This window comes from Globicephala melas, chromosome 20 (assembly GCF_963455315.2).
Source record: "Globicephala melas chromosome 20, mGloMel1.2, whole genome shotgun sequence".
Classification (NCBI taxonomy): Eukaryota; Metazoa; Chordata; class Mammalia; order Artiodactyla; family Delphinidae; genus Globicephala; species Globicephala melas.
Genome location: NC_083333.1, coordinates 40,530,262 through 40,558,218, shown reverse-complemented (window position 1 = coordinate 40,558,218; position 27,957 = coordinate 40,530,262). Strand labels below are relative to the sequence as shown.

Here is a 27,957-nt window from a genome sequence, read left to right as displayed (position 1 = left end):
TGCCAGAAAGGGTCAAAACATTTTATTCTCTTAATTTTTTTTTTTTAATAAAGTTAAACAGTAAAACAAAAATTCACAAGCTGCCCTGTCCACCCCCCACCTCCCTCCCCTACCCGCAGTCTTCGGCACTGGCTCCCTTTCCTTCACCCCACTCACACAGACACTGGGTATCCAACTGAGAAAACGAAACTGCTCTAAGTACGTGGATCATAATGAAGGGAGGAGGTGAGCTGTGTCCAGCCACATTCGAGGTTAAACGGAGCAAGTCTGCATTTTCTGGGTTCTGGATGGTTTCCTTTCATTAGCCAAACTGAAAAAAGAAATTCCCTGGACCAGATGCTGTAGGGAAAAGAAAAGCTTGTCAGCTGACTCTGTGGGTTTTCTGGGGGAAGATCAGTTTGCCCTGATTATGGAGAGTCTTTAAGGGCTACTTCAAACAGACAAACCTCTAAGGGTATCAAACAGGCTGGGCCTTGGGGTGCAGGAGGGAGCATGCAAGCAGGTTGCACGTGCGTAGTTCTAACACCTTCACTCTTGCAGAGAAGCTCCGGTACTAGGAAGCTTAGAGACGTCTCCCTGACCCTGTGCTGGTGTGCCCGCAAACCCCTCCTCCATCCTCAGCAGCACCCGAGGGTGTAGATGTACTGCTGGACGAGAATTCTGCTGCCTCCACTGTTGGGCCCCTAGTGCTGCCTAACTGGGGAGTCCTTGTGTCGGTTTGTGGTCTGGGAACTCAGGCACACCCACCTTCAAAGCTGAAGCCCCCAGGACCGCCAAAGAATGCCTTGAAGATATTGTTCGCATCAAAATCTGCGAAGCAAAGTGAGAAGCAGAGAAGGCACAAAAAGGTGAAAAAATTAGAAGTGTCTGAAGAGGAACTTAAGAGAGACCCATTCTCTAATGGGTCTCCAAAGCTTTCCCAGATAATATCACTTCCCTCCTTTCCCCAAACTTCACCGACGAGAGGTGATCCCACTACTTGATCCCACTCCCAGGATGTGTTCCCTTCTTCCAAGCATGGTCCCAAAGGAAAGCTTTCTTTGCCTCAACCCACTTCACTGGGCCTTCTCAACAACTGGAAATGCCATTTGCGCTTTACGACGTAAGACTTTCTCCACACTGTCTCCCTATAATGCTGGGGCTGCTACTGAAAAGACTAAAATGTATCACTTAAGTGCTACTAAGACTGTATATAAGAATGAGACCTATGATTTACTGCATGTGTTTGATGCCATACTCTGTCTACACTGTATGCCAGGAAAAAAGCTATAGTTTACTAAGCACCTACCAGGTGCCAACCACGGTGCTGGGTACTTTGCATACATTGTATCATTGAGTACCAATTTATACTCAACAAAACCTAAGCAGAAGCTCAAGTAACTTGCCCAAGATCACGCGGCCAGTGAAAGCAACAAAACAACACTGCCAACTCCTGTGTGCCTCTAGCACCGTGCTTTCTTCACCAGGCCACAGCAGGTCTCACACCGCCAGTCTGCCTAACTCCCTAAGCTGCACAGGATTTATCTCCACCAGCCAATCCCACCCACAGGCACATCGTGTCCAAAAGTGAATTTTTCTTTGCCTGTGTATCTGCTCATGTTCCTGGGTCCCCAGCTCAGGGAACAGCCCCATCAGGCCAGCTGTGCCAAAGCCACTCTTGACTTAGTCCTCTGCCTCGCCCAACATGTTCTGCAGCCACTCCTGTTGATTCTCACACTGTCTCCCGATTGTACCCTCCGATTCTCTCCTAGTGATTGTGTCTTCCCTCCTCCTCACCCTTTCCAAACCAGCTCGCCTCACTGCCATCACAAATACATCTCCAGAGCCTAAATGAGGTCCATCGCTCCCGACTTGTATCCCTTCAACAGCTTTCGACTGCTTACAACTCTTCTCAACTGCTGGGCAGAGCAATGTTTATTATTTTTTTTTTGGCGGGGGGGGGGGGGAGCTGCACCTCGCAGCATTAAAACCATGCCCCCCTACAGCGGAAGCGCAGAGTCCCAAACACTGGACCGTCAGAAAGTCCAAAGCTAGGTTTTATAACACACACACAGACACACACACACAGACACACACACACACTGACACATACACACGAACTGGCAAGGTGAGAACTATCTGTAGAGCATCAACCTTATTTAAAATTCCAGTACATTTTCTCAGTGGAAGAGAAAGGCCTGGCGTCAGAGGCAGCGGTCTGAGAACTGGGCATTGTTCGGGGCTTCTTTTATCTCCACCTAAGCTCACAGTCAGCAATGACGCTCACGGCTGCACTTTACTTCATTCTAGGTCTTCTGGGGAAACTGCAGTCTGTGAGGGCTTACAGGAATGTGGGAGACGCATAAGTATCAGCAAACACTTTGCAGTGGGGGAAGAAAGAACTTCCAGCCGAAAGGAAAAGCCCACATTCTTTCCTGTAGCCTCTAAGGCCTGCTGAGGTCTGAGCCAGCTTCTGTGCAGTTCTCACCGCTCTGTGCCTCGAGCACCCTCTATCCTCCTAGCCGAGCCCCTGGTAGCTCCCACAAGGTGCTATGCTTTTCTGCACACCCAAGCCTTCCCTTGCTAGTGCTGACCTCCTTGGCACCCACTCTGCACCCTTGACACCTGCTATATTTTATTGCCCTCGTTGGACTCCGTGTCTATTAGACCAGGGGTCAGACTTGGCCTATGGGCCAGAGTTTGCAAACCCCTGGACTGTGGGTTCCCGGACGTCAGGGAATGTTTGATTCACCTTTGTTATTTTCCACACCCATCAGAGTACCTCACACATTACGGGTACTTATCAGAGTGCACTTTACAAATTGCAGCGCATCACTGGCTGATTACATAAGACTCTCCCTCTGGAGTGTCTTTAAAAAAATGGTAACGTTCCGCAGCTGTCAGATTCATCCTAGGCTGCCCCAACCAACTGCCAACTCACCACCCATATTCATGCCCTCTTCATCCAGGTCTTGTCCACTGTCATATCGAGTCTTTTTCTTGGGGTCGGAGAGAATGGTAAAAGCTTCTCCGACTTCCTTGAACTTTTTCTCCTCCTCCTTCTGAACTTCAGCACTGGCTCCACTGTGCCGATCTAAAGGGAGGAGTATGGGAAGAACTCAGAGCCTGAAGAAAACAAAGTCTGACAGAAAGACCACATTATCCCTGATTTTAGAATCTGGTACTTCCCGAACTTGGAGGGTATGGAACTGAGCAACACCTTATTCCAGCTGAGCAGCCTCTCTGAGGCTTTCGTGCTGGACTGAGCGTGGCAGCGGCCGGCCTAGCCTGCTCCTCGCACCGAGCCCCCTCCCCACCCGCGCTACCTGGATGGTGCATCAAGGCCCGTTTCCGATAAGCTTTCTTGATCTCGTCCTCAGAGGCATTCTTGTCTACTCCGAGAATCTTGTAGTAATCTTTCCTCTTACTCTTCTTCAGTTCCAGCTGTGCATTTTTTAGGAGCTGTTTGTGTTCTGGAGGAAGACATCTGGCGTCAACGACGCGCCTGATTCTGGCTTCCCTTACCAGGCCCCGCCCAGATGCCCTGGAGTCAGAAGCCTCATTAACCTTACCAGGGGCTTTTACGGTGTTTTCTTCTGGAGATTAAAAAAATCTACTGCTAGGTATGTTCTTCACATTGGCCTCATCACACAGAAAAGCAAGTGAAAGTGACAGGGAGGACTGGGGACCAGAAAACAGGTGCCTTGTCCCACTCTCGGGGTCTCTGCTCACTTCTTCAAATAAGCTCCAGGTTCATTCATCCCTGAATCAAACTACTCCTATGTCCAGTTTTAGGACCTACAAGTCAGACCACACAATTCCCTGAGAAACATGCTCTCGAACTCCTTTACCTTTTGTTTTCTCCGTCTGATACACTTTTTCATAGTCCCGTACTGCTTCTTCATACTGTTCTGTGTCCATGTAACTGAGAAGGAAATACAGGGCAGTACAGCGACGTAAATAGCAGTGGCCTTCAGTACCACTCTAGGGGAAGAGGCGCGGCTCAAGCGAGAGACACACACTTTTGGTTGAGACGCTTCATGAAACAGGAGTGCTTAAGCTAGCCATGTGAAAAATGAACTACCAAGTCCTCGAGAGAGAGAGAGGTCTCATGCCACTTGCACCTAACCAGCAAAGTGATATTCTGCTCTGAGCAGACAGCAACCAAGAGGAGAAAGTTCCTTCTGATTTCACTCAGAGCCACCGAGAGGCATCTGGATCACCTCAGGAGAGACAAACGTGAAGGTACCTACTTGATTACTTGGGACTGAAACACAGGAGAAAAACTATCAAGTGAGGTCAATGGATATGGAAGAGCTTGGAAACAGTGAGTACCATAAACATGCAGGGCCAGCTCCAATCCAGAGGTGTGGGATTCGTCAGCCACTGGAAGGATCAAGTTCAAGGTGGTGGCTGCTGGCAAATGCTTCCATTAAGACTAATCAATCCGAGAGATGTAGGTTAATGAGATAGAAAAGGAGACGTAAACACAGGCTTGCTTCTACTTCAACAGCACAGAAGAATGGAGGGCCCCTGGCCCAAGATGGGAGGAAACAAGCTTGACAGGCTGATCGCCAGACCTTTTAAGTGTCTCTTCCACAGAAGTAAAGGGCATTTTCCTGATAATATCACTGGCTCCAAGACTGGCCTACCGATTAAACAGACTCTGGTAGCAGTTCCAGACAGTCACCATCAGCTGGGGAGTGGGAAGTGACCATGCAGTGCAGCTAGCCACTGCACAAAGAGGTTCAATTTATTACACTGCTGCCACACAAGCCGATCTTTGCAAACATCACAGAGCCCCACCAGGCTTAGAGGCCAGAGCAGGGGGAGCACTACTGATGTGGCTGGCAAAAGTGAAGCCCAACATCTTAGGCATCTGATTTTCTGGCCACATCTTGATTAATGACTTTTAAAAAATGGTGACAAAACCAATGCCCCACAGACGCAAGGCACAAATGCTACTAGGAGTACAGAGAACCCATCTGCAGGATGGAGTATAATAATATAAACTGAAGTAACAGAAAATTAAGAACTGACAGCTCTGGGTATAGAAATGATGTGACAAACAAGCTACCTTGATGGACTTACCAGGCCCTACATAATGTACTAAATAAGCTTATATTAGTGACTTGCATTTTTACTTCACATTTTTTTTTAATTCAAGGACATCCTTACATTAAAATATTTTTTTTAAGTTGAAGAAAAAGTAGAAAAGTAGAGCTTTAGGACAAATGGAAAACTCCAGCCCATCATGGGAAATGTAGCAAAGATCTGGCCTCTCCCCACCTGTAGGGGTGAGCTGAGGCGGACTGGGGCAGTAGTCAGGGCTCTCGTAAGGCTCTGGCCTGAACTAATCTCCAGTACTTCTTGTCAATCCCAGCTGCCTGAGGGGACTGCTGCCAAGCCCTCCGCCGACTGTGCCGAACAGTGCACGCTGTCCTCTGCGGCAGGATCTCATGGCAGAGCCACTCAAGAGAACAGTTCTGTTTCTACCACAAAGATAAGGAGCTATCTGATCAAAGCAATTCCTGATTTTTATTTATTGCACATATGAAAAACAAAGTCCTTCATCCCATTACCCTCCTAACAAATCCAGAATTTTCTGTTCTCTTCCCAACGCTGTTCAAACACTACAGTGTTCCATTGAGTTGATACAGTATTATGTATCCAGCCACCCCCTTCCCACTAGACATCTAGGTGAGATTCTCCTCTTATGCTATTACAATAACACTGCAGTAAACATGTATATAGCATTTTGTGTCTGATAAAATAAGTCTTTAGCTGGGTCAAAGGGTACGCTTTTGTCTTCCATGTGTGTCTGCAAGTGGTTTGAAAAGATGAGATGACTGACAGTTGGTCTCACAGAATCTGTAATATAATTCCGTGTATGTTTGTTGGACAGATTTAGTCATCTACTTAGAAATTCACTTAAAAAAAAAGCACTACACACGGGAGTTTTCCTATCTTTTAAAAACGTGGATAATTTTGAGAAAACTAAATGGGGAGTAGCCCATGCTCTGCACAACTGGTGAGACTGGAAAGCTTGAAGAACTATGGGCTCATCAGGTAGCAGTAACAGCACCTGTCTTTGGCTATGCCATTTCATGACAAGGAATGGGATGGGTGTTGGAGGACTGGTATACAACAAATAGGTCTTCCTTTAGGAACTTTAAAGACAGGACATTCTTCTCCGGCTGGGAAATTAACCTGAAAAAAGAAAAGACGGATTCTGGGAAGAGGTCTCTCCTAGCCCCTGCTCATGTTCCTGTCCGGAGAAAAGAGTCTAGTGGGGTCAAGAATAAAATGAACAAGTATGCTGGGGAGCAACCTGACTCTGAAGGCAAATCTGAGCACTAGACCTAGGCAGGAATATCCTAGTCAGACAAGGATATTTCAAAAGGGGCTTCCATATACTGCTGGGAGGCTGAGCCAGATTAAATCCCTTCCTGTCAAAAGACTGGCTTCCCTAACCCAGAACATACAGGATAGGCACAACTCTCAACTATCACAAGAGATACCTTTCCTCCTCTTCCAAGCACCATACATTCATTCAACAAACATTAATTGAGTGAGCACCTACTGTGTGCCAAGCACCAAGCACTATGCCAAGTTAGAGCAAAAGTGTACAACACAAAATAAAATCTCCAAAGGAAATGGATTTAAACTTTAACAAAAGGAATTTGGGTCAGGCATCAGAGGAAACTTACTGACCGTGAGGGGCGTAAGACACTGGCATGGGAGACTGAGGGAGCTTGTGCAATCTCCTTCGCTGGAGGTCTATAAAGATAGTCTAGGGCTGGAACAATCCCACCTAGAGGCAGGGGGAAGGACCAAATGACCTCACAACATCCCTGGGTCTGCTTCATCATCCATAATGCAATTCCCCTGGCAGGCCAGCAGCAACACCCTCTTCCTCCCACCCACCAGAGGAACTTACCACTGAGCTCTTCTCAAGTAGGCTTTTATATAAGTGTCATCAAGCTTCACTGCATTTGTGCAGTCTTCTATTGCATCATCTAGTTTCCTAAGCTTCAGGAAAAAGAGGAGCAGTCATACTTCACATCTTGGGTGACTGAGGGAGCCCAGAAGCTGTGGGCATGGCTTCAAAATTCTAGGAGGATCGATCAGTCATGCTGGCCCCCTAACCGCCACACTCATTCTTGGTCACTGGAAAGCCAGTATCTCAGAGGGTTAAGGACACCAAATTCAAAATTGGTTTCTTTTCTAAATGATGGAAGCAAAGCACACTTATCTGCAAGGATAAACCACCTCTACCATTCCAGGTTAGTGCCCAACCAAGACATGGAAAGAGTAAGGGTGGTTCTTGCCTCCTATTCTTCCAGAGGCCAACTGGAGGGATCAGAATTACTGTGATTTTTAAACCACTAGGACTCTGCAAGAGCAAGGAGCCTATTCTTTCTGACAGTTGTGTGGGACAGAACTTAGGACATTTTCAACTGAGCATGGTGACCATCAGTTATACTGGAGAAAAAAACTAAGCCTGCCTCATACTCAAATTTCCTCCAAATCACTCCTAAAAAAGAAATAATCACTTGCTTAGGCAAAAAGAAGCAATACTTGCTTTAAAAATTGTCCCAAAGCCTCTAGCCATTCTTTTACTGGAAGAAAGAAACTTGAACAACAGGTGGCAATATCCTTCCGAACTGTCCCTCAAGTGCCCCTAAATTCCACAGAAAAACTAAAAGCTTGCCTCTCAGAAGGAAGTTCCTAACAAGCTGAAACATCAACCTTTTCTCATCTGGCTTACCCTCATTGGGCAAATTTCCCAAGACTGCTTTGTTGGCCCTTAAAAATATCTCCATAGGCCCCAAGCCCCAGACCAAGTGCTTACCTTGGAATTAACCGTACCCCGATTACAGTAGAGTTTAGCATTTGTTTTTATATTATTGGGGTCTATCCCCAGGGCTTCTGTGTACAGTTCATATGCTAGCTTGTAATTTCCTTCTTTAAATGCTTTATTCCCATCTTCTTTCTTTGCTTTAAGTGCTTTGGCATTCTACAGAGAAAAGCAAGGGGAGGTCAGTTCACATCCAGAAAGCCTCGTCTGAGAGGCCACTGCACAGAGAGGCCAGAGTCTATTTTCAATTGCTTAGATCCCAGCGGTTTAGCATCACATGGCCCTCCACCCTGCGCAACCCCACCACCTGGGCTATTTGTTGCTCATTGGTGCTTCCTACAGAGTGGACAGGGGAAACCAAGATTTATAAAAGAATACCAATGAGACCTGTGTTACCCAGGGTTTACCTCCACTCCCCAGGATAAGCATTACTATCTTTTCTTCACTGAAGGAAGAAAAAAAGAAAAAACACACTTAGATATTAAAAGGATCTGACCCTATAGATCACATTTACCTTTAGGCAAATAAAAGTTGCCCTGAAATAATTTCTCATGAAAGGATCAAGCATCCTGGCAAGGAGGGAAGAAGTGCTATCACATTCCCTGTGATTCTAAAACCTTCCACCCTAACTCTCTAAAAGGCTCAAAAAGAAAGCTTTCTTTCCTACCCAGATCTGGTGCCTAGAACTTACTCTGCAAGCAACGCAGGCCTTCTCATGGTCAGGAGCCATCCGGAGAGCTTGGACAAAAAACTGAACCGCCTTCTCAATACAATCTTCATAATAAAGGCAAAGACCTCGTACATATAGAGCATCGGCATTGGTGGAATCCATTCGTAAAATGTCACTGCAATAGCCAGAAAGGGGCACATTCAGCTGTGGTTAGGATCTCTCCCACCATTACTATCATTTGGCCAGTTTTTTTCTTGACCATGTGTCTAATATGGAAAGTATCCAAAAGTAGATTCCCAAGCACTCTTCCCAACCTGTCCCCAAATAAATCACCTGTATCTATCCTTATATACTTCTTGTGTCTCACAATCTTTATTAGATCAGGGGTTGGTAAATACAGCCCACAGGCCACATCCTATCTGCTGCTGGTTTTTGTAAATAAAGTTTTATTGAAACTCAGCCACACCATTTGTTTATCTATTATCTATGGCTGCTTTTACACTATAGTGACTGAGTTGAATTGTTAACAGGGACAACACGGCCTGCAAAGTCTAAAATATTTACTATCCAGCCCTTTAGAGTTCACAAACCCCTTGAGTAGAAAGAAACGGACATTTAAAAAAACAAAAACACACCAAAAAATCCACACATCTCTTCTTTCACATATAGCTCAAGTACCTACTGAACTCCTACATAAATACCTTTGGATTTTCGGTATAATACCCGGTCTAACCTTTGGCTTTAAGTCCCAGGAAGGTCTGATCACCCTGGCTGGCCTACCTACAGGACAATATGTTAACTCCTGTTGTAGGGAACTGCCAGACAGCATTCGTCCAGTGGTATCTGGCATTTTAATACAAAATTGGCCTGACTTCATACCTGGCCACAGACTGTGCTTCTGGATAACGACCCAGCATTGCTAAACATTCTGCTTTGAGGATTTTGAAGCGATGGCAGGCAGGGGCATATTCTAGGGCACGGTCCATGCAAAAAACAACCTATGGGGAAGAAGAAAGCAAATAAGGTTCTTCATCCTGGACTCCAGAAAATGTCTTGACTTTAGTTTGGTTACAGGCAACAGATTCAAAGGGAAGTAATACCAGAGTTTAAGAATATACCTGTTTAAACAAACAAACAAACAAACAAATATATATACACACACACACACAAACACACCCCTAATTTATTTGATTAAACCACTGAAATGAGGAGAGCAGCCGATCCAGATGATAATGATGACAGCAAACATTTACTAAGTACTTTATATATTAACCCATTTAATGCCCACAACAATTTTCTGAAGCAGGTAATATTAATACCCTTATTTTACTGATGAAAAAACTGAAGTAGAGATTAAGTAACTTGTTCAAGGTCACCAAAGCTTGGACCTTGGACCAAATAGGAACAGAATTTGATCTTAGACACAAAGACTCCAGAGCCTATAACCTTAATCACCATACTAAGGTGCCTCCACAGGGAATCATATCGATAGTGACTGTGATCAAAACTCACATTCTTCTAGTAGAAATACCATTATTTGCTACTTTGCATAATTCATCATGCTTAGCCTACTAATAAGACAAGGAATACCAAAAAGAGAACCTGATAAAGAATCATTACTCCCTATATTACTGAAATTGCTCACAGTTCCCTCCTTCCTGTGGCATAAGCCTCACATGGTGGCCACTCTTCCACTTCCACTTTAGTACAGAAATATCTGATCATTAGTTTGCTTTCAATAGTCCTAAACTATACCTAACACATTGCTATACAAACCAAAAAGGTTCTCTCTCTCTCTCTCTCACACTCTCACACACACACACACAGCTGAGATTATTTCAGTCTTTCAGCTTCATAAAGACTTCCATATATTCCTATTTTTTCTGAGTTTGTTCTCTGAGCTTTCACTTTGGTTTATCTGTTATTCCTGGGAAATCCTTCCTGAATCATACTCTCCTCCAAGAATAACTGACCCAATGGAGAAATCTGGAGTTAAGGGACACCCGTTCCCTCTAAGAATCTGGTCATAGGGATCAGGAAGAGATGAAGTCTGAAAACTGGAAGCAGAAATAACTCAAATTCCATCAACAGGAGACTGGTTAGGCAATGTAGACACTCATATACTAGAACACTAACTACTATGTGGATCTAAAATAGAATGAAGAAGTTCTGCATATACTAATATGGAAAGACTTCCAAGGTCTATTAAGTGGGGGGGGGGGGAAGCAAGGTACAGAACTTTGCAGAGCGTTATTACCTTTCATGCAAAAAAGAAAGAAAGAAAGAAAGAAAATTAAGAATCTATCTTTGTATTTGTTGGGAATTCCCTGGCGGTCCTATGGTTAGGAGTTGGTGCTTTCACTGCTGGGACCAGGGTTCAATCCCTGGTCGGGGAACTAAGATCCTACGAGGCACGAGGCGCGGCCAAAAAAATGCTGTATTTGTATTTGTTTATGTAGAACAAAACTGTGGCAGTAAACAGAACAAGAACAGTGGTTATCCTAAAGGGTGAGAAATAGGCAGATGGAAGATAAGTTTGGGGGGAGCACTTATCACTGAGTAATTGTTTATACTTTCTAACTTTTGAACCAAGAATAGCACCTACTCAAATATTTAAATTTAAAAATAAAGGGAAGTAGGTAAACACCATGAGCTGTTGCACTGGCAAGGCTTTCCGTAGGGTCAACAGAGCAGTGGTGGGGACACCTTTCCTTGAATGGCACAGCTTATGTTCTAAGGACAATATGAAAATGCAGGTACTGAGCAGGGCAGTCATGGTGCTAATTTTCCCCTCCTTAAACAGAAAAAGAATTGGGAGGAGGGCAGTCAGTCAAAATGTAAGCAGCCACAACCTGCTGCCTTTGTGACGTTCTGTACGGAGAGGGTTTAGCTCATGGTGGGGAGTGTCAGTTGGAGCCTCACTTCCCACCCCCACCTCCCCATGACTATGGACAGCTGCAGGCAAAGAAGATCTTTGTTTCTTCCAAGTTCATCTGTTTCCCCTGCCAGGATCATAATTCTTCATTTGTGACATCACCATGAACTACAGTGGGGGTGCTGGGATGTCACAAACAGAGGATTCTGTCACAGACTAGGGATTCTGGCTCCAGGGTGGGCAAGAAAGAAAAGAAACCCAAAAGACCGCCTTTTGAGACAAAGCTTTTGCCTATGCAAAGCTCTAAAAATGTGACACGGGGCAGAATTGCTTTCCAAACACACACACACACAAAACAAAGTATGAACTGCACTACAAGGACACTGTGGTTATTAAAACCAATGGACAGAAGAGGGACGCTAATAAGTTAATGCTAGGACTCTGTATAAGCTAATCAGATATTACCAAATAAAAGACTGTCACAGTTTGTGACTTAAGAATGATTCTTAACTGTACCCTTTTATCACGCATTTGAGTACCTGCTACAGAAAGCACTGAGCAAATTCCCACATATGAAGTGACGACTCCAGTCCTTGGATGATACAATCATAAGTGATCCTGAAAACTGATCCTGATCAGTGGTTTTTAACCCTTTTGGAGGCCACTTACCTCCCTTTTGAAACTCTAGTGAAAGCTACTTCCAAGTTCCATCTAAAGAAGGGAATCAGGAATTACTCAGATGAGAGATAACCACTACAAATAAGACTTAGAAAGATACCTGGAACTTTGATACCTTTCCCATACTTCACATAGGTCAATCCCTTTGGCATGTACATTCTTCACGTACTATCACACAGCTCCATAAAGGACGGTAGTGTGCTTCTGTGGAAAGGCTTAACATCAAAAGGTATGACGACAGGTTACGTACACTATTCAAAAATGTAAAAGGGGCCTTTATCTTTTATTTATGGCTCCATCTAGATCACACAAAGCAGGTGTTAAAGCTAGCTCTCATTATTCTAATAAAAATGGGTTATCCAAACCTAATATTTAATTCCAACTGGCTTTTCCTCTACTAACCAGCATACCTTATATCAGAAACAGGAACGAACTCAAGTAACAAACTCATACCGCTTTTTATGATAAAGCGAAATATAACTAAGAAAATAAGAACCTTAACAAAAAAAAATGTTTTTAATGTTGATGATGTGGAGCGACAGAAGCGCCCATTCATTGCTGGTGGGAATGCAGAAAGATACGGTCACTTCTGAAGACAGTTTGGTAGTTTCTTGCAAAACAATCTTGCAATACTTTTACCATAGGATCCAGCAACCGTGCTTCTTGGTATTAACCCAAAAGAGTTGAAACTTATATCCATACAAAAACCTGCACAAAAATATCCAGAGCAGCTTTATTCATAATTGCCAAAAACTTGGTTGTAACAAAATGTACCTCTGGAATTCTCCTCTGGGGAACACTGATAATGGGGGAGGCTACGCATGTGCAGGGCAGGGGATATATGGGAAATCTCTGTACTTCCCTCTCAATTTGGCTGTGAACCTAAAACTCTAAAAACAATAAATACTCTAAAAACAATAAATAGAAGTCTTAAAAAAAAACAGGGAAAGAAAAGGTCAATGCCAAATTAAAGTGATAATTTACTATTCTAGATCTTCTGTACCATACTACTCCTCTAATTACCTCACACACACACACACACACACACACAGAGAACTTTGTGAGAAAAGTGTAGATGAGACTTCCTCACAGTTTTACTTTACCTTCCGAAAATCCCGCTTCTCAAAATCCGTTTCTGCTATTTTCTCATATTCTAGGACTGCATTAGCATTCTTGAACTACACCAGAAAAATCATATAAGAGAGTTTTAATGAAGTTGCAGATTCAACAACCAGAAAAACCAACAAGGACTTGATGAGTTTATTTCAAGAAAATCAGAACCACAGACTTTTCACAAATCAATTTGGTGAAGATGTAGCCGAGACTCCTTAACAGAAAGGTTAAGGCCCAACCTTTACCCTCAGTTTGAACTTAAGGTCAGAAACAAAGGAGCCATGATACACATACATAAAATAAAAGGCACTGTCAGAGGTTCAGTGAGATTCTCACTAAATGCATCCAGGAGTAAATTAGGTACATATGAAGATGCAACTAAAACATCTTCTAGCTGCTACCAATTTAATCAGGATATGAATTCAAATTTTTTAACCTCACTCAAATCAGTTCCTTGACGCATCTGCCCATCCTCCCAGCTATCTCAGAAACCCTCCAAATTGCACAGATTTTCAAAGCTGTAAATCATATGCAAAATTCCTTTTACAGATAAGGAAGCTGAGGCTCAGAGACTATGAGACTTGCACACATTCACCCAGGTGTGGCTGATGGCAGAAGTGAGACAAGATCTCAGTTCTGATTCTCAAGTCACTATTCCTTCCAAATATACCACCCTGCTGTTTCTTCTGATACTGACAGCATCAGACCCATACCTCCTGTTGTGCCTGAGCATTTTTGTGATCCAGTTCTAGGGCTCTCTGGAAACTACGACACGCTGCCATGGCATTCCCTAGAGATAGGTGGCATTTGCCCTCTCGTAGATGTCCCTAGAAGAAACACAAAGAGGGAAGAAAAGGAGCATGATTGGCCAAGCCAAAGGAAATCAACAGCAGCAACATGCCCACACAACCAACAAGGGATGGAGCCGCGCGGTTCTCAACCAGGGGTGATTCTGCCTTCCATGGGACATTCAGCGACGTTAGAGATATTTTTGGTTGTTACAACTGGGAAGGGAGGAGAGTGCTACTCACATCTAGTAGTTAAAGGCCAGGGATCTACTGAAAACATCCTATAATGCACAGGATAGCTCCCCACAATAAAGAATTATCTCGCCCCAAATGTTAACAGTGTCAAAACTGAGAAACCCTGGGCTAGAGGAATCCAACTACAGCAACTCAGACCCCCCCAAACAGCCCCATTACATACCCGAACAAAACTGTCATCCAACCTCACTGACTGCTGTGCATCTCCAAGAGCTTCCCGGAACTTTCCAAGCATCATCAAGGTGGCTGCTCGATTCCCGTAATAGCTAGCATTTTTAGGACACATATCTACAGGAAAGGCAGAAGAATGTGAAACGAAGTTTAGCATGGGTCACTGCTTCAAAAACTCAGGGGCCGTCTCCCTCAGAGCTATATCAAGGCAATCAAACTGTAACAGGAACGCTGACATACTCTAAAAGGCCACAGCCAAATTTTTGACTACTTGGACAAACGGACAGCAGCAATGGTACAACCACTTTACAAAGACAAGTTATTTAAAAATATGGGGCCTCCCTGGTGACGCAGTGGTTGAGAATCTGCCTGCCAATGCAGGGGACACGGGTTCAAGCCCTGGTCCAGGAAGATCCCACATGCCGCAGAGCAACTAGGCCTGTGAGCCACAACTACTGAGCCTGCACATCTGGAGCCTCTGCTCCGCAACAAGAGAGGCCACGATAGTGAAAGGCCCGTGCACCACAATGAAGAGTGGCCCCCGCTTGCCACAACTAGAAAAAGCCCTCGCACAGAAACGAAAGACGCAACACAGCAAAAATAAATTAATTAATTAATAAATTCCTACCCCCAACATTAAAAAAAAAAAGCTTGGGAAAAGAATTGCTTAGGATACTTTAAAAATATATATATAATAATAATAATAATAATTTATACTTAGCTTTCAAGTCCACTGATTATCCTTTATGGGTTAAGGGGTTAGCATATTTGTCTTCTTAATGATTTGTGTTTTATGTAACAAGACATGAAAATGAATTTGCATTTGTTGAGTTGGGGGTGGGGAGCCTGTAAACAAGTTAGGTGAGAAAAATGCTGGCATGGGATTAAAATATACTGGCAAATTGAGCATGGAGGTAACTAAGACTTGTTAATATCTACAAAGACCATTTTCTAAGACGGTAAATGAATTGGCAATGTCTGAGATGCATTTAGGTGGGTATCTTATTGCCATATTATCTAGAATTTCTAGAACTGCCTTTAATTTGCCAAATGAAGAACTACCTGCTTGAGCTAGAAAAAGTTATCCCTCATAACAGGGGGCCCCAACCCCCGGGCCGCCAAGCAGTACCAGTCCTCGGCCTGTTAGGAACCGGGCTGCACAGCAGGAGGTGAGCGGCGGGTGAGTGAGCGAAGCTTCATCTGCGGCTCCCCATTGCCCGCATTACCGCTTGAACCATATCATCCCCCCCACCCCGCCCCGTGGAAAAACTGTCTCCCACCAAACTGGTCCCTGGTGCCAAAAAGGTTGGGGATCACTGCCACTAAGGACATTAAACCCAAAGACTTCACATAGTAACAGTTATCAACCCACTATGCAGAAAGACTACTTCTTAGAGAGGAGCTATTTATAACAGTATTTGGTGGGGGGTTTTCCTGGTGGTGCAGTGGTTAAGGACCTGCCTGCCAACGCAAGGGACACGGGTTTGATCCCTGGTCCGGGAAGGGTCTGGGAGGATCCCACATGCCGCGGAGCAACTAAACCCGTGCACCACAACTACTGACTCTGCGCTCTAGAGCCCTCGAGCCACAATTACTGAGCCCATGTGCCGCAACTACTGAAGCCCGGGCGCCTCGAGCCCGTGCTCCGCAACAAGAGAAGCCACTGCAATGAGAAGCCGGCACACCGCAGCGAAGAGCAGCCCCCACTTGCCGCAACTGGAGAAAGCCCGTGCGCAATGAAGACACAACGCAGCCAAAAAATTAAATAAATAAAAATTTAAAACAACAACAATATTTGGCAAATTATTTTCCAGTGTATCCCTTCTCACCTATGGCTTTTGTATAATAGTTATAAGCTTCATTGTAATCTTTCTTGGCATAGTATGCATTTCCTTGTTCCTTGAAAGACTCTGCTTCCCTGAAAAGGAAAGAGAAAGAGAATCATGTTACTATACCGAGGGAATAACCCCTGTAATCTCATGGGAACAATCTTTTGGTCTAGAGCCCCCAGCACATTGAGCTGAAAGTTTATGTGATACTTGAAGGAATTTATAGATTTGTTTGATGGGCTGATGGACCAAAAGGAGGTGCTAATGAACGAATCCAAGTTCTTCAGATGCTATTTTTTGTCACTTAGATACATTCAAACTAAATCAAGAAACCTCTCTGATGTCGCCTGACCTTTCCTCACTACTCCTACCTGTAATCATTCCCCTTAGGACAGGCAAATTTAGACATTCTCTCACAGAGACAGAATTTTTATATTTATTTCCTTTCCACTGTGCCACAACTTCTGCCTCTTTAGCAAACTTACAGAAAGTCAGTTATAGGTAATGCTGTTCAGGGGCAACTGATTTCTCAATGTGAAATGGGTCATATTCTTGGAGTTTTAATGATTTATTCTCTTGAAAACTGGCTCATGCATTTGTCACTGGAAGGACAAGCAGAGCAAAAGCAGGTCGCAAAGGTGTTAAAAGCACAGCATATTGGTGTTTAAGATGGAGGACAGAGTTGAGTGACAGCAGAGACCAAGAACTTCGATGACAGGGACATACAAAATATAAACTGCCAGTGCCATGCTCTAACAAGTACCCACCTACTGATGCTCTCCGCCCATCACATCTATGTGGATACTTAACTGCCTCCTCAACCATCCCTCTAGTACCTTGTATAACCACCCAATGGCGTGGTTATGAATATCAAAAATTTTGCCCTACTCCAAGATCCATTTTTTTGAAGCTGTGCATGAGACAAACTATACTTTCCAAAAGAAACAATGATATATAATTGCAAATTATATTCTTGACCAAAGAACTAGAATCAATTCAGACATGACCAACAATGTCTCAAAGAACAAACTTGTAACCTCTATCAGAGATACCCAAAATCACTCTAATGACCAACTTGAGTGACAAAGATAATTCTTTACCAAAATGATTACTGCAACATAGCTAAATATCTGGCATTTCTGTTATAAGGAAGAATCTTTGTTTCTTTTTCTGTCCTCCACGCATGCTAAAAGCCCAGTTCAAGGGCTGGCTAAAGTGGGGACAAAAATACAGTTCTTAACCTTGGTGATGGTATAGGAGTTTACAGCTTGATTCCATGGACATCGGCAATGGGAAGATTTGTGATTTTATTTACTCACGTATTTTAAACTACAAACTGGCAAAACCACCCTCCTTTTATTGAGGCGATCTCCCTTTCCATTCTTCTCCATCACTGTCTTGGCAAGCCCTATTAACAAGAAAAGTCTGCTAGCAGAAAGGAGACGGAAAATGGGAGATTTCCCTAGGGGTCCAGTGGTTAGGACTTGGCGCTTTCACTGAGGGGGCCTGGGTTCGATCCCTGGTCGGGGAACTAAGATCCCACAAGCTGTGTGGCATGGCCAAAAAAAAGGGAGAAGGAAAGTGGAAATGACCTATAAATGACAGATTTGAACTGTGATGGATTTGAATAATTTTATTACACCAACTGTCACAATGATGTAAAGAGGCCATCTGCTATTAAAAGTTCTCAAGAAGGATCCCCCAACTGCAAGACTTATAAGACCAAGCACAAACTTTCCACATGCTGAACAACTCTAAATTAAGCCAGGCACTATAAGAACTATGAAGAACCTATCCTTTAAGAGCAGACATGCCAAAAGATTTGAAGAAGGGGCTTCCCCAACACAGGATGTCAGAAGTTGAATTAAACCACTATGAAGAAATGGAGTAGTAAATTCAAAAGCAATAGGCCCAAACTGTACCTGAAAAGATCTAGCCTTCTATTCAGTCAGCTAGTGGCAAAGACCACACAAATCCTTGAGGAAAACCAAAGGCATCTGAGCACTTGGACAGACGTTGTATCAGCATATAAAGCTTGTGAGTCAAAGGGGGGACAATCTGTAGAAATACAGAGAGATACCCTTTCTTTCCTGAAACACTCACTCCAGTGGAGGCCATGAGTTCAGCATTGGCTTTCCAGCAAAAATGTAAAGGACGACTTCTGTGGAAAATCAGTAATTATTACTGAGGCCAGGTACTTTCCATACATTATCTTATCAGGTGAGTTTCATTATTCCCATTTTTCAACAGAGGAAATTAAGGGTTAGAGATTAAAAACTGTCCAGAGGGTCAGGGTGTCAACCCAGACCTGCAGATCCCAGAGCTGTGCCCTATCTACTATGCTAAGCTCTCTCTAATACTCACCTCTACCTATTGCCTAAGACTTTAAAAATTAATCTGTACTGCTAAGAACAATGAATATGAATTTCTTTCAACTAAAACACAAAACTGCCCAGCGTATAAAATCCAACTCCAGAACTGCAACCTGGATTTAAACAAGCCAAATGACATTCCTAACAATCAGTCACAGACAGAGTAAGGCTCCTTTCCCTTTAAGATGCAAGACCTAGTGAACTGGACTTTGCCTCCCCCAAGAAATGCATTTCATTTTAGTAAATGGTGAGTAGATTCCATTCTAGAGCAAACAAAGCGAGTAATGTAGAGTCAGCCCACAGCAGAAAAGAACAAGAAGAATTGTGTTGTGACACGTTACCATGTTTTTAACCTCACACTGCACAGCATCAGGCCAGAATTAGCTATTCCCACACAACTGCCTTATGAAAAGGACTTATTTTCATAGAAACATGGTTGATTAACAGCTGCCTAAACAATGGGCACTTAGTGCTTTTAGACTGAATGCTTATTTTTTGCCTCCAGGTCCAACGCCCAAAGTGGAGTCCCTCCGTCATCTTGAACCTCCCCACCAAATACACAACAAGCTTTAACCAATGGGCCTGACCCTGCGAGACCAGCCGAGGAAAGAGTGGATCTTTGGAATCCAGCATGGCAGCAGCAAGAACTGAACAAGGCTGCATCAGGAACAATTCCAGGGTCAAATCCATTCAAGTCCTGCCTGGGAGTCTGAGAAAGGGCTGAAGCTTGTTCAAGTTGCCCTTACAGCAAAGGGACTGAAGGATGAGATGTCAAAGGCGTAGGACTGGAAAAGAAGGAGAAGAGCTGGTTAACACTAGAATTGAGGGCAATCTGGCGGTGGCATCTGTCACTCCACTCACTGCCAGTCAATTCATTTGAGAACCAAGTGAGGTTACAACATGTATCTAACTAAAACACATCAGTACTAAGAAAGGAAGAATTAGGATTAACTGAGTTCACCTGGATTAGGTAAAAAAAAGGAACAGATTCCAAAAGGGACTACATTAAACTACAGACTATTTTCTGTGGCCACAAAATGAAATTCAGACTAAACCCTGAAATATAACACCACATCAAAATATAGACTTGGCCATAACTGACCCGATGACACTATTAACAGAGACTGTATCTCTAGTGCATTTTCAAAATTTCAAAACATTTACGATGAGGGTCTTCACAACAGCCTTCTGAAGTGGTGATGGTGATAATATCACGTGTCCTCCAACAGACGAAGAGCTAGTGAGGCACCCAAGGTGGCTGCACAGGTTTCCTAAATCTTAGAGTCCCATGTTTTCCCCGCTAGATCCTGTGAGTGGCAAGGTTTTTGGATTAAAACTAATTTATCCAGTTCCCCACCCAATCCTTGGATCACCTCTAAGCAGAAAAAGCTTCACTTCTCTGATTCACCAAGAGATGCTGGGAATGACTACCTCTACCAGACCAGTCCTTTCACTTGAATAGCCAGCAACAAATTCCTGTGAAAACAGCTCATGAAAGGTTTTCCAAAAACTCTGCCCTCTTTGGATGTATGATGGGAGGGTGTCCCACAACGGGATCAGTGTCAGAGGGCCAGGCCGGCCTTCTCTCTGACAGATGTAGGTAAGGAGAATACATTCTACTCTTGCTCTGCTTTGCTATTTTAAAATGTATTTATTTTTCAGAAACAACCTCATCAATCAGAAAACTGCAGTATGAAAACCTGCTCTTCTAACATTACATGTGCGTGAAAAATCTGTATATCCTCTGATCACACAGTTCCATTCTCTCTCCCAATTTAGCACTCATTCATCACAGATGCTAATTACTCCAACAAACACTGCCAAGGGAATCATTTGGTATCACACAGGTCTTAGCAGGGCTCAGCATCATGTGATCAAATCAGACAACTTGGGCTTATGATCACCAGCCAACTTTGCACATTTACAGATAAATTAAAAACAAATTAAAACACCACAGTTGAAATCGTAATGTGCCCCAAATTAGATGCTCTATAAAAACTTCCATTTTCTCTCTAAATACTTCCAAGTTGAACCTTAAGCAATATCTTTGCCTTAGGCCAACTAGTCTATCTTCTAGAAATTAAAGAGGTATTTAGAAACTTTACTCAACTCTCACTAATGCAGGATTCACTGGCAAGTATTTTTTTTAAAAAACGTCTCAACATCTCTGGGTTCTCTCTGGAATTACTTCACATGTATATGTGTAATGTACCATTTTTAGATTTATTCTACCCCACTGCATGAAAAATAAAGACTAACATGGCTTCACTATTCTACATTTGCAACTGAGGAAATACTGATTAGATTTTTGAATGACCAAGGGCAGGGGGGGAAGCGGGGTGGTGAACCACAGTACTCTTATTTATTTCAAGTATTTGGCTAGAATAATGTATTTTTAATAAAGTTCCGCTCTTCCAATAGCCATTAATACCAGTTTAAATCAAAACAGACGTAGCAGCTTGAATGAGATCTTTTTTTTCTTTTTCTTTGCATTTTCTTGATGTAGTCTGCTACTCCAGAAGTGGAAGAGAAATCTACTAAAATTACAACTCAGGACAACGTGATTTCTTGTGAGAGCAGAGGAGCGTTTAGGGGCCTCTGACCTGGAGACTATTTTACTGGCAGGAAGAACTTTAAAGAAAGATATCTTTCCTTTTTTTACCCTCAGGTCTTTAATAATAATACTTTATACTGCCAACCAGTCAAATATCCTTTATGCATTCCTATTATATTTACTACTTCCAAAATGTCACCCTTACTCTAGATTGTTGCACCCATTTCTTTTATTCAGTCAAATTTACTAGTTGCCCGTTGATGAAGGAATGCCCTCCACCCTTCAGAATTTACGGGATCTTGGCCAGTCTCAGAGTAGAAATTCCTTGCTCCTTCCCACAGTACAAGACCTCTTGTTCCCAAAGGCATGTCACAGGGCCTGTTTCATGTTGTACTCTCTCTGACCTTCATGAGAGAGTAAAGTAAAAGGAGCCCAGAAGCCTTTTACTCCATCTTACCAAATGCATATTATTCGATTTCTTTCTTTTTTATCCTCTAACAATTTAAGTTTCACATGGATAGGTGGAAGCCATATATGAGCGGGAACAATTCCACAGAGAGAGTGTTTGCCAAAATGCAAGGCGCTAAATGTTGAGAGCAAATAAAGGCTTCATAAAGGTCCAGAGAAAATAGAGGGTGGACTCTATCCAACTTCTACCTGTTGGTAAGGGTGGGCTACCCAGCTTCCTTTACCCAATTTCCTATAGAATAGGCAGCTTCTGCTTTCACTTAAAAGCCCAGTTAAAACACCCACCCTCCCCCCAAAAAGAGAAGGAGATGAAGATGAAAAAAATATACCACTTCAAACTGTCCTCCGTCTGGACACTCAGGGAATCTCAACAGGGGCAGAGCCAGAAGAGACCAAAAGGCACCAAGTGCAGTCACAGATACAGACTACACAAGGCAGCAGCTCTCTCTACTGCTCAAGTAGGGAAGGACACCAGGCAACGCACTGGAGGTGGCTGTCTTATTCAGTGGGGAAAAAGAGCAAGCAAGCAAGCAAGCAATCCGGACGGAAATTCCATCATTGCAGGCAGAAGGATATTCACACAGAAATAGCAGCCTCAACTGTGTTAAAAACTTCTGCTAGTTCCTTAAATGGGAGGTGTCAAAATCAGTGGCACCTACCTAAACTTCATTTACCCCTGGGGGCAGGAGACACAACCAAGAAGTTGCTTCTGAGAAATAAGCTTCTCAGAAGCTACTCTGAGGACACAAGCCACTGGCTTTTTGGCATTAGCCAGAGACTTGTTTTCATAATACCTCCCCAAACCCACCATTTTCTATCCCTTGGTTTCCCATTCTGTGACATCTCCCACTACCCTCACGGGGACACTAGCACTCATCAAAAATCTAGAACTGGGGAATTCCCTGGCGGTCGAGTCGTTAGGACTCTGTGCTTTCACACCCGAGGGCCCGGGTTTGATCCCTAGTCAGGGAACTAAGATCCCACAAGCCATGTGGTGCGGCCAAAAAAAAAAAAAAAAAAAAATCTAGAACTGAGGAACTATAATTAGGAAAAAGGTTGCTTTCTGAGTTTTTTTGGTTGTTTTTTTTTGGTGGGGGTGGGGAAAGAGGGGGGGAGATGGAGATGGGAACTAGAGTCTGAAGTCTACACTGTCAACTGTTATTTTGCTTCCCAAGTTTTTGTGGTTCTTTAGCTCATCAGGTGGTTGACTGTCTCAGAGCAAACTGCCCGAGGCAGAATTCTCAGGACAGAAACTCTAATAAGAGAGAGCCCTGCCTGCCTCACACACCCTCCCCAAAAGCCTAATATTAGAATCAGAAAAGACAGGTAACACTTTGCTTATCTGACAATCTGGCCACCCCACACAAAATCATAGGCCAACAGAGTATTAGGTCTCAGAATCAACTCTGAAAGTCAAATATTCCTGATCATATTACCATTCTCAAAAGCCTCAATCACTCATACCCCTGCCATGGCGGGATAAACATAGAAACTGCTGTTTGGATCTGCATGGGAAAGAAAAAAACTGTTAATCCAATAAAATGAATAAACTACTGGAAAAACTTGCATGCTGAATCCTGTTCTTACTGCTGAAATCCAGACAATTTAAAAGAATACCTGGAACGACCTCTAAGTAACTTCCACATCACTCAGCACTGGAGAAAGGGGACCAAACATTAGTGGAGTAAGGGAGAAATGGGCTCTCAGAGACTTTGCAGACCACAAGGCACCTAGGCAGCCACTGACCATTGTTCTCCAATCTTCTAAAGTCCTAGAGAAAGAAAGCAAAGGCAAGTGCCCAGTATGCAGCTTTTAAAAACTTAAAAAATACTACCTTCAAAGACTAAACCAATTCCTGATTGGTTGGAATGTACAATAAGGCTGATCTTTAAGCCAATCAGAGTTCTGGTTGTTGGGAATGACCTAGACACTAGAGCAACTGCCACTCACTTGGCCCAACATTTTATTAAAATCGCTCAATTTACCTGGCTTCAGTTAATACATGAATCTGAATTAAACCAGCAAGGAACAGAGAGACCCTTTCTCTGTGCTCTACCTTTGCTCCAGTAAAGACTATTTAACAGTTTTGCCACTTGTTAATACCAGGGTTCAATTCAATCAATTATTTGCTGGTATTCAGGATTCTGTATTCCTAGCTTTATCCCTTCCTTAACCGTGACTTATTTGTCCCACTTCTTCATCTCTGACCCCACAATTAAAGCATACCAAAATGAAAGTGAAGGCTGAAAGCAGTGTTTCTCACTGATTTGGGCTCCAGGTCAAAGATAAATTCCCATTCAGTTTGCAGGCTTTGTCTAGCTGCCTGCCTTGGAACTTCAAGAGAAAGTTTAGGGGGACACAAACCTAAGAATTTGAAACAGAGTGGGGAAGAAGGGGGAAAAGTAACCCCACAAGCTCTGCAGTTAAGGCCACAAACTCCAAAACACCCCAAGAAGCTGCAGTTAATAGCAACTACAGCAGCCCCCAGGATATGGATTCAGGGTTCAGTGCTTCCCACCAACAATATTCATAGAAAAATAAAAGGCAAAATCCCAAAAGAGTTTACGATACCTAGGTACTAAGAAAGGGCCTACTAATAATTGTTCTTGCTCTCCTCCACCAGGAAAACAGACACTGAGAAGTTAAGATTATCAGCCCAAGGAATCAGGTAAGGATGCCCTTGGCTCCTAAGTCGATGGCTCCCATTGGTTCTTTTGGACCTCACTGCCCAGTCAGGCCAGATATATGCTGAGACACAGAAGTACTTCCTCTGTTGATTAGCAACTTGAAATCCTTCGATTTTACCATAATAAAGACCACCTACGGAGACCAAACTACTCCCCAGTCCAGGAAATACGACCTGACAGCCTTCACTCAAGACAGGCATTCATGTATTAGGTAAAACAATCAGCAACTTCCCAGGAAAATGTAAGTTTTTAAATTAGCTGAAATGTAAAACCTCTGAAATTTAGTCCTCTGGCTCCCCAAGCAGCTTTATCTATTCTGGTGGGCAAAGAGAAATAATAATCTTCATGTCCAGAACCCTGATCTATTTTGGAGTGCCAAATAACACATCTTTTATTTTAGCTTCTCAGCTGCTATAAGGGAAAAAGAACTTTGTCCAGAGTGACAGGCAAAAAAACTGGAGTCCATTTCTTTTTCTGTAGAGACTCTAATGCTAAGGAAATAAAACATGTAGCCATTTAAAATGCTACAACCATGAGGTCCAACTTCTTGAAAGTTCCTCTCACTGTGCCCGCCCTCCCCCCCCCCCCCCCCGTGGGACTGTGACAATTCAGCAGCAGCAGCAGCAGGATGCCCTTGGGCCACGATGCAAAGAAGGACTCCTTGCTGGACTTTACAAAAACAACCCGAGACCCATCAACTCCTGTGTCCCCAAGTGAACTAGGAGTAGGACTGTAACAAGAGACACGAACTTGGCCTAATAACTAACCAAGTCAGATAGTAAAGGGCATTTGTAAGAGATGTGCCTATCCCTGCCCTCTGCTGTGGCTACACAGGAGGATTCCAGGATATGTGAAAAATGTAAAACAATCTTCCTCCAAAACTTCTAAGTCACCACTCCATTTTCAGCCTTGGAAAACTACACATAAACAAGGCTTTTTCTTACTAACAGAGCCCAGTATTTACCCTCCTAAGGATGCCTTATATGGCGGAAAGTCAAATGGTGATATTTTTATTTCACTGTATTTTCCTTTTGATTTTTTCACATAAGTGGTATACAATAAACATTTACATTTTATTATGTCTAAAAAAGATCTATGTATGTTTTACATATAAGTCTATTTCATAAGAATGCGTTTTTCAGTTACAGTTTTTTTCTTAGTGGCAGAGAAAACAATCGTGCATTTTACAACCAATGACATCTTAAAACTCCATGAAATAAGGCAGTTAACATCAGTCAACACCCTCCCTTATTCTGTTTACTGCTACCAAATACCATACTTTTTTGTGTGTCTGATGTGGTCACATTACGGCATCACCTGTTTTATGTTTTTTTATGATAGAATATCATAAAAGGCCTGATTTTGTTTTAAGGAAAAAAATTTGCTTTACATAGGAACTTTGAAGGGAAACTCAAATTAAGGACAGTGCCTACGTCAGCGATTTATACTAAATAGGCTGAGTTTATTTTAAATTACATATAGCCCAACTCCCTCTTACAGCACAAAGAACCACTGAACTCCTTCCAAACACAAGTAAAGTAAATCCCTACAATTAATTTAAGTTCTGCCTGTATTGGTGGGAGTTTTGTGTCCTGTTTTGCAGTTCCTTAATGATGCTTAATTCTAAACACCTGGAAAGAACTGGTTTGTGAAACCCCAAAACCAGGAACAGACAGAGACTAGGCTCTGGTTTCCTGCCTTCTCTGATATCCCAGGGACCTACTACACTTTGTCAAGGCTCTCAGCTCCTGCTCGCAACAGATCAGGAACCTGGGACACTGGCCGTAGTAACTACCCTTAAGCTTGATAACTATTCATTCTGCCTCCCTGAATACCTCTGATGTTTCAAACCTAGATAGTTAAAAAAGGTAAAAATTCTCGGAATCCTGATTTCAGATCTCATGAACTAATCACCACCTCGAATCCTCCAGACTGAAACCATAATGGGCTTGGTATAAAGACATGAAATATGTGGGAAGGAGACTGAGAGAACTGTAGTCAGTTAACCTGCGGTTGACGAGGACAGGGCTCCAAACTTCCAGAAGCTTTTCGTTAATTCTGCTCCAGAATTAGGACAAGTATGACTACCCACAACTGTGTTCCAACCCCACTTCCAATAACCTGCCTTAGCTGTAGCCAAAATCCAGAGCGTTCTCGAAAACCACTCACTCTGCAGCTCCCTTGCCGAGTCCGGACTGGCAATCTCGAGCCACTGCGGCTGCCCAGCAGAGCCAACAGCGCCCAAGCAGCTGCCCTCCTCCTTGCTGCTTAATTTAAGAAACAGCCCTGAAAGAATGACCTTAGAAAGGGTGGAAGGAGAGGGTTTGACGTGTGGAGCACGAGACAAAACCCCTCACCCTTCTTTCTCTATCACCTTAGACTTCTGGGGTAACCGAGGGACCACCAGGTCAATAACGGAGACACACAATACCTCGAGCCCAGACTAGCGCTCGCTGGGGTATAATTACTGAGGAAAGGAAGTGAGGACAGCAAGAGCTTCGGAGACGCAAAGGGCTGAGACACAAGATACAGAAGTTAACAAGAGAAGGAAGGGGTCGGGGGCGATGTAAGAAGGCGTCATCACAGCCGCGCCGCCACCCCCCCCCGGCAACAGACCTCCGAGACCCCCTTAGAGACCCGGCCTCTACAATGAGGACAACCTTCCTCTCTGCTGGGCAACAACGCCATGCCTCAGCTCCTCAGCCAGGCGGAAGCAGGAGAGGAGGGCAAACCTCCGAGAGCGCCCCTTCAGGGGGTCCATCCGGACTCGATCTCAGATGGGGGAGGGGGGATTCTCGGAGGGCGGGGCATTGCCTCTGTAGGGCCTGCACCACGGCAAGGACGGGGTTACCGGAGCCATGGAGCTGAAGATCGCCCCTTCCCCTACCCTGCCACCCGCTTACCTCTTCGCTTCCTCATCGTCTAGCAGCTCTGGCTCGGTCGCCGCCATTACCACATCGCACTCCGCGGCAGCCGCCATCTTACCGCCGGGACCAGAGAGCCGGGTGGGAGGTCGGCGGTGAAGAGCACTTCCGGTCGGAGCATCGAGCAGCTCGGCGGCGCTGCGCCCAGAGGGGCTACCTCGGGCCCGTCTACCAGCGAGAGGCCCTGATTGGGGCCAGAGCGGCCTCCCGCCCCCGGAGGTCCAGGGTGGTCTCCTCGCCGGAGCGGGGGCCCAAGGACGGTTTCTGTGCGTAGGGGGCGCCACTTTACCCGTGGGTCGTAAGGGGGAATACAGGAGGGTGTCGGCTCTCTAGGCTTTGGCTTTCCTCAGTATTCTGAGAGCCTCGTTGCCATAACAACTTCCAATCCTAGAGAGTCTCCTGTGAGGCTCAGGGAGTCTGCGTTGGGTAGAGACGCGGTGACCCTGTACCCTGCAGAGAAAGTGCTCCCCACTACCACCTTCCCGACCTTGGAGTATGTCCACAGCTTCCTCCCGCGAAAGGCAAGAAGAGACACTCTGAATCCAGTTTCCTCAGCGTTCATCGGCCCCTGGAAGCCCTGACCAACCAAGCGAGGGGAACGCAGGGCGTCTTCACACCACGCCTTTCATCCCCTCCGGATCTCCAAGCACCAACTCGTTCATCACCCTAATGACGCTGACCTTTTTATGAGGCTGCTTTCATGTCAGCCGCCTGGGAATGCCATCTCAGCATT

General features: G+C 44.1%; 1 protein-coding gene across 4 annotated transcripts; it reads right to left on the bottom strand.

Moving 5' to 3' along the window:
- DNAJC7 (DnaJ heat shock protein family (Hsp40) member C7) lies at positions 1-27,825 on the bottom strand. Of its 4 annotated transcripts, XM_070044465.1 has the most exons (15): positions 27,204-27,825; positions 19,338-19,376; positions 16,220-16,308; positions 14,383-14,507; positions 13,890-14,003; positions 13,167-13,241; positions 9,390-9,508; positions 8,532-8,685; positions 7,835-7,999; positions 6,920-7,011; positions 3,831-3,904; positions 3,306-3,452; positions 2,921-3,073; positions 748-810; positions 1-339 (listed from the first exon to the last, which is right to left on the bottom strand). In XM_070044465.1, exons 1-15 carry the CDS (start codon positions 27,278-27,280, stop codon positions 302-304), a joined length of 1,524 nt encoding a protein of 507 aa, XP_069900566.1. In that variant the 5' UTR covers positions 27,281-27,825; the 3' UTR covers positions 1-301. The 4 variants fall into 4 exon arrangements, with proteins under 4 accessions (XP_069900566.1, XP_030695714.1, XP_069900565.1 ...); XM_030839854.3 differs by lacking the exon at positions 19,338-19,376 and having other exon boundaries at positions 27,204-27,821; XM_070044464.1 differs by lacking the exons at positions 19,338-19,376; positions 27,204-27,825 and adding an exon at positions 19,179-19,205.
- Positions 27,826-27,957: the final 132 nt, after the last annotated feature.

What these genes read in the sequence shown, in the direction of transcription:
- DNAJC7 (XM_070044465.1), bottom strand. Translation starts at nt 27,280, where the DNA reads ATGGCGGCTGCCGCGGAGTGCGATGTGGTAATGGCGGCGACCGAGCCA. An exon ending in CATCCTTCAGTCCCTTTGCT is followed by an intron (nt 16,309 to 19,337) that starts GTAAGGGCAACT and finishes TTTCCTTTTCAG; the next exon opens with GGAAGCAGAGTCTTTCAAGG. An exon ending in GGGGTACGGTTAATTCCAAG is followed by an intron (nt 7,012 to 7,834) that starts GTAAGCACTTGG and finishes TTTTTCCTGAAG; the next exon opens with CTTAGGAAACTAGATGATGC.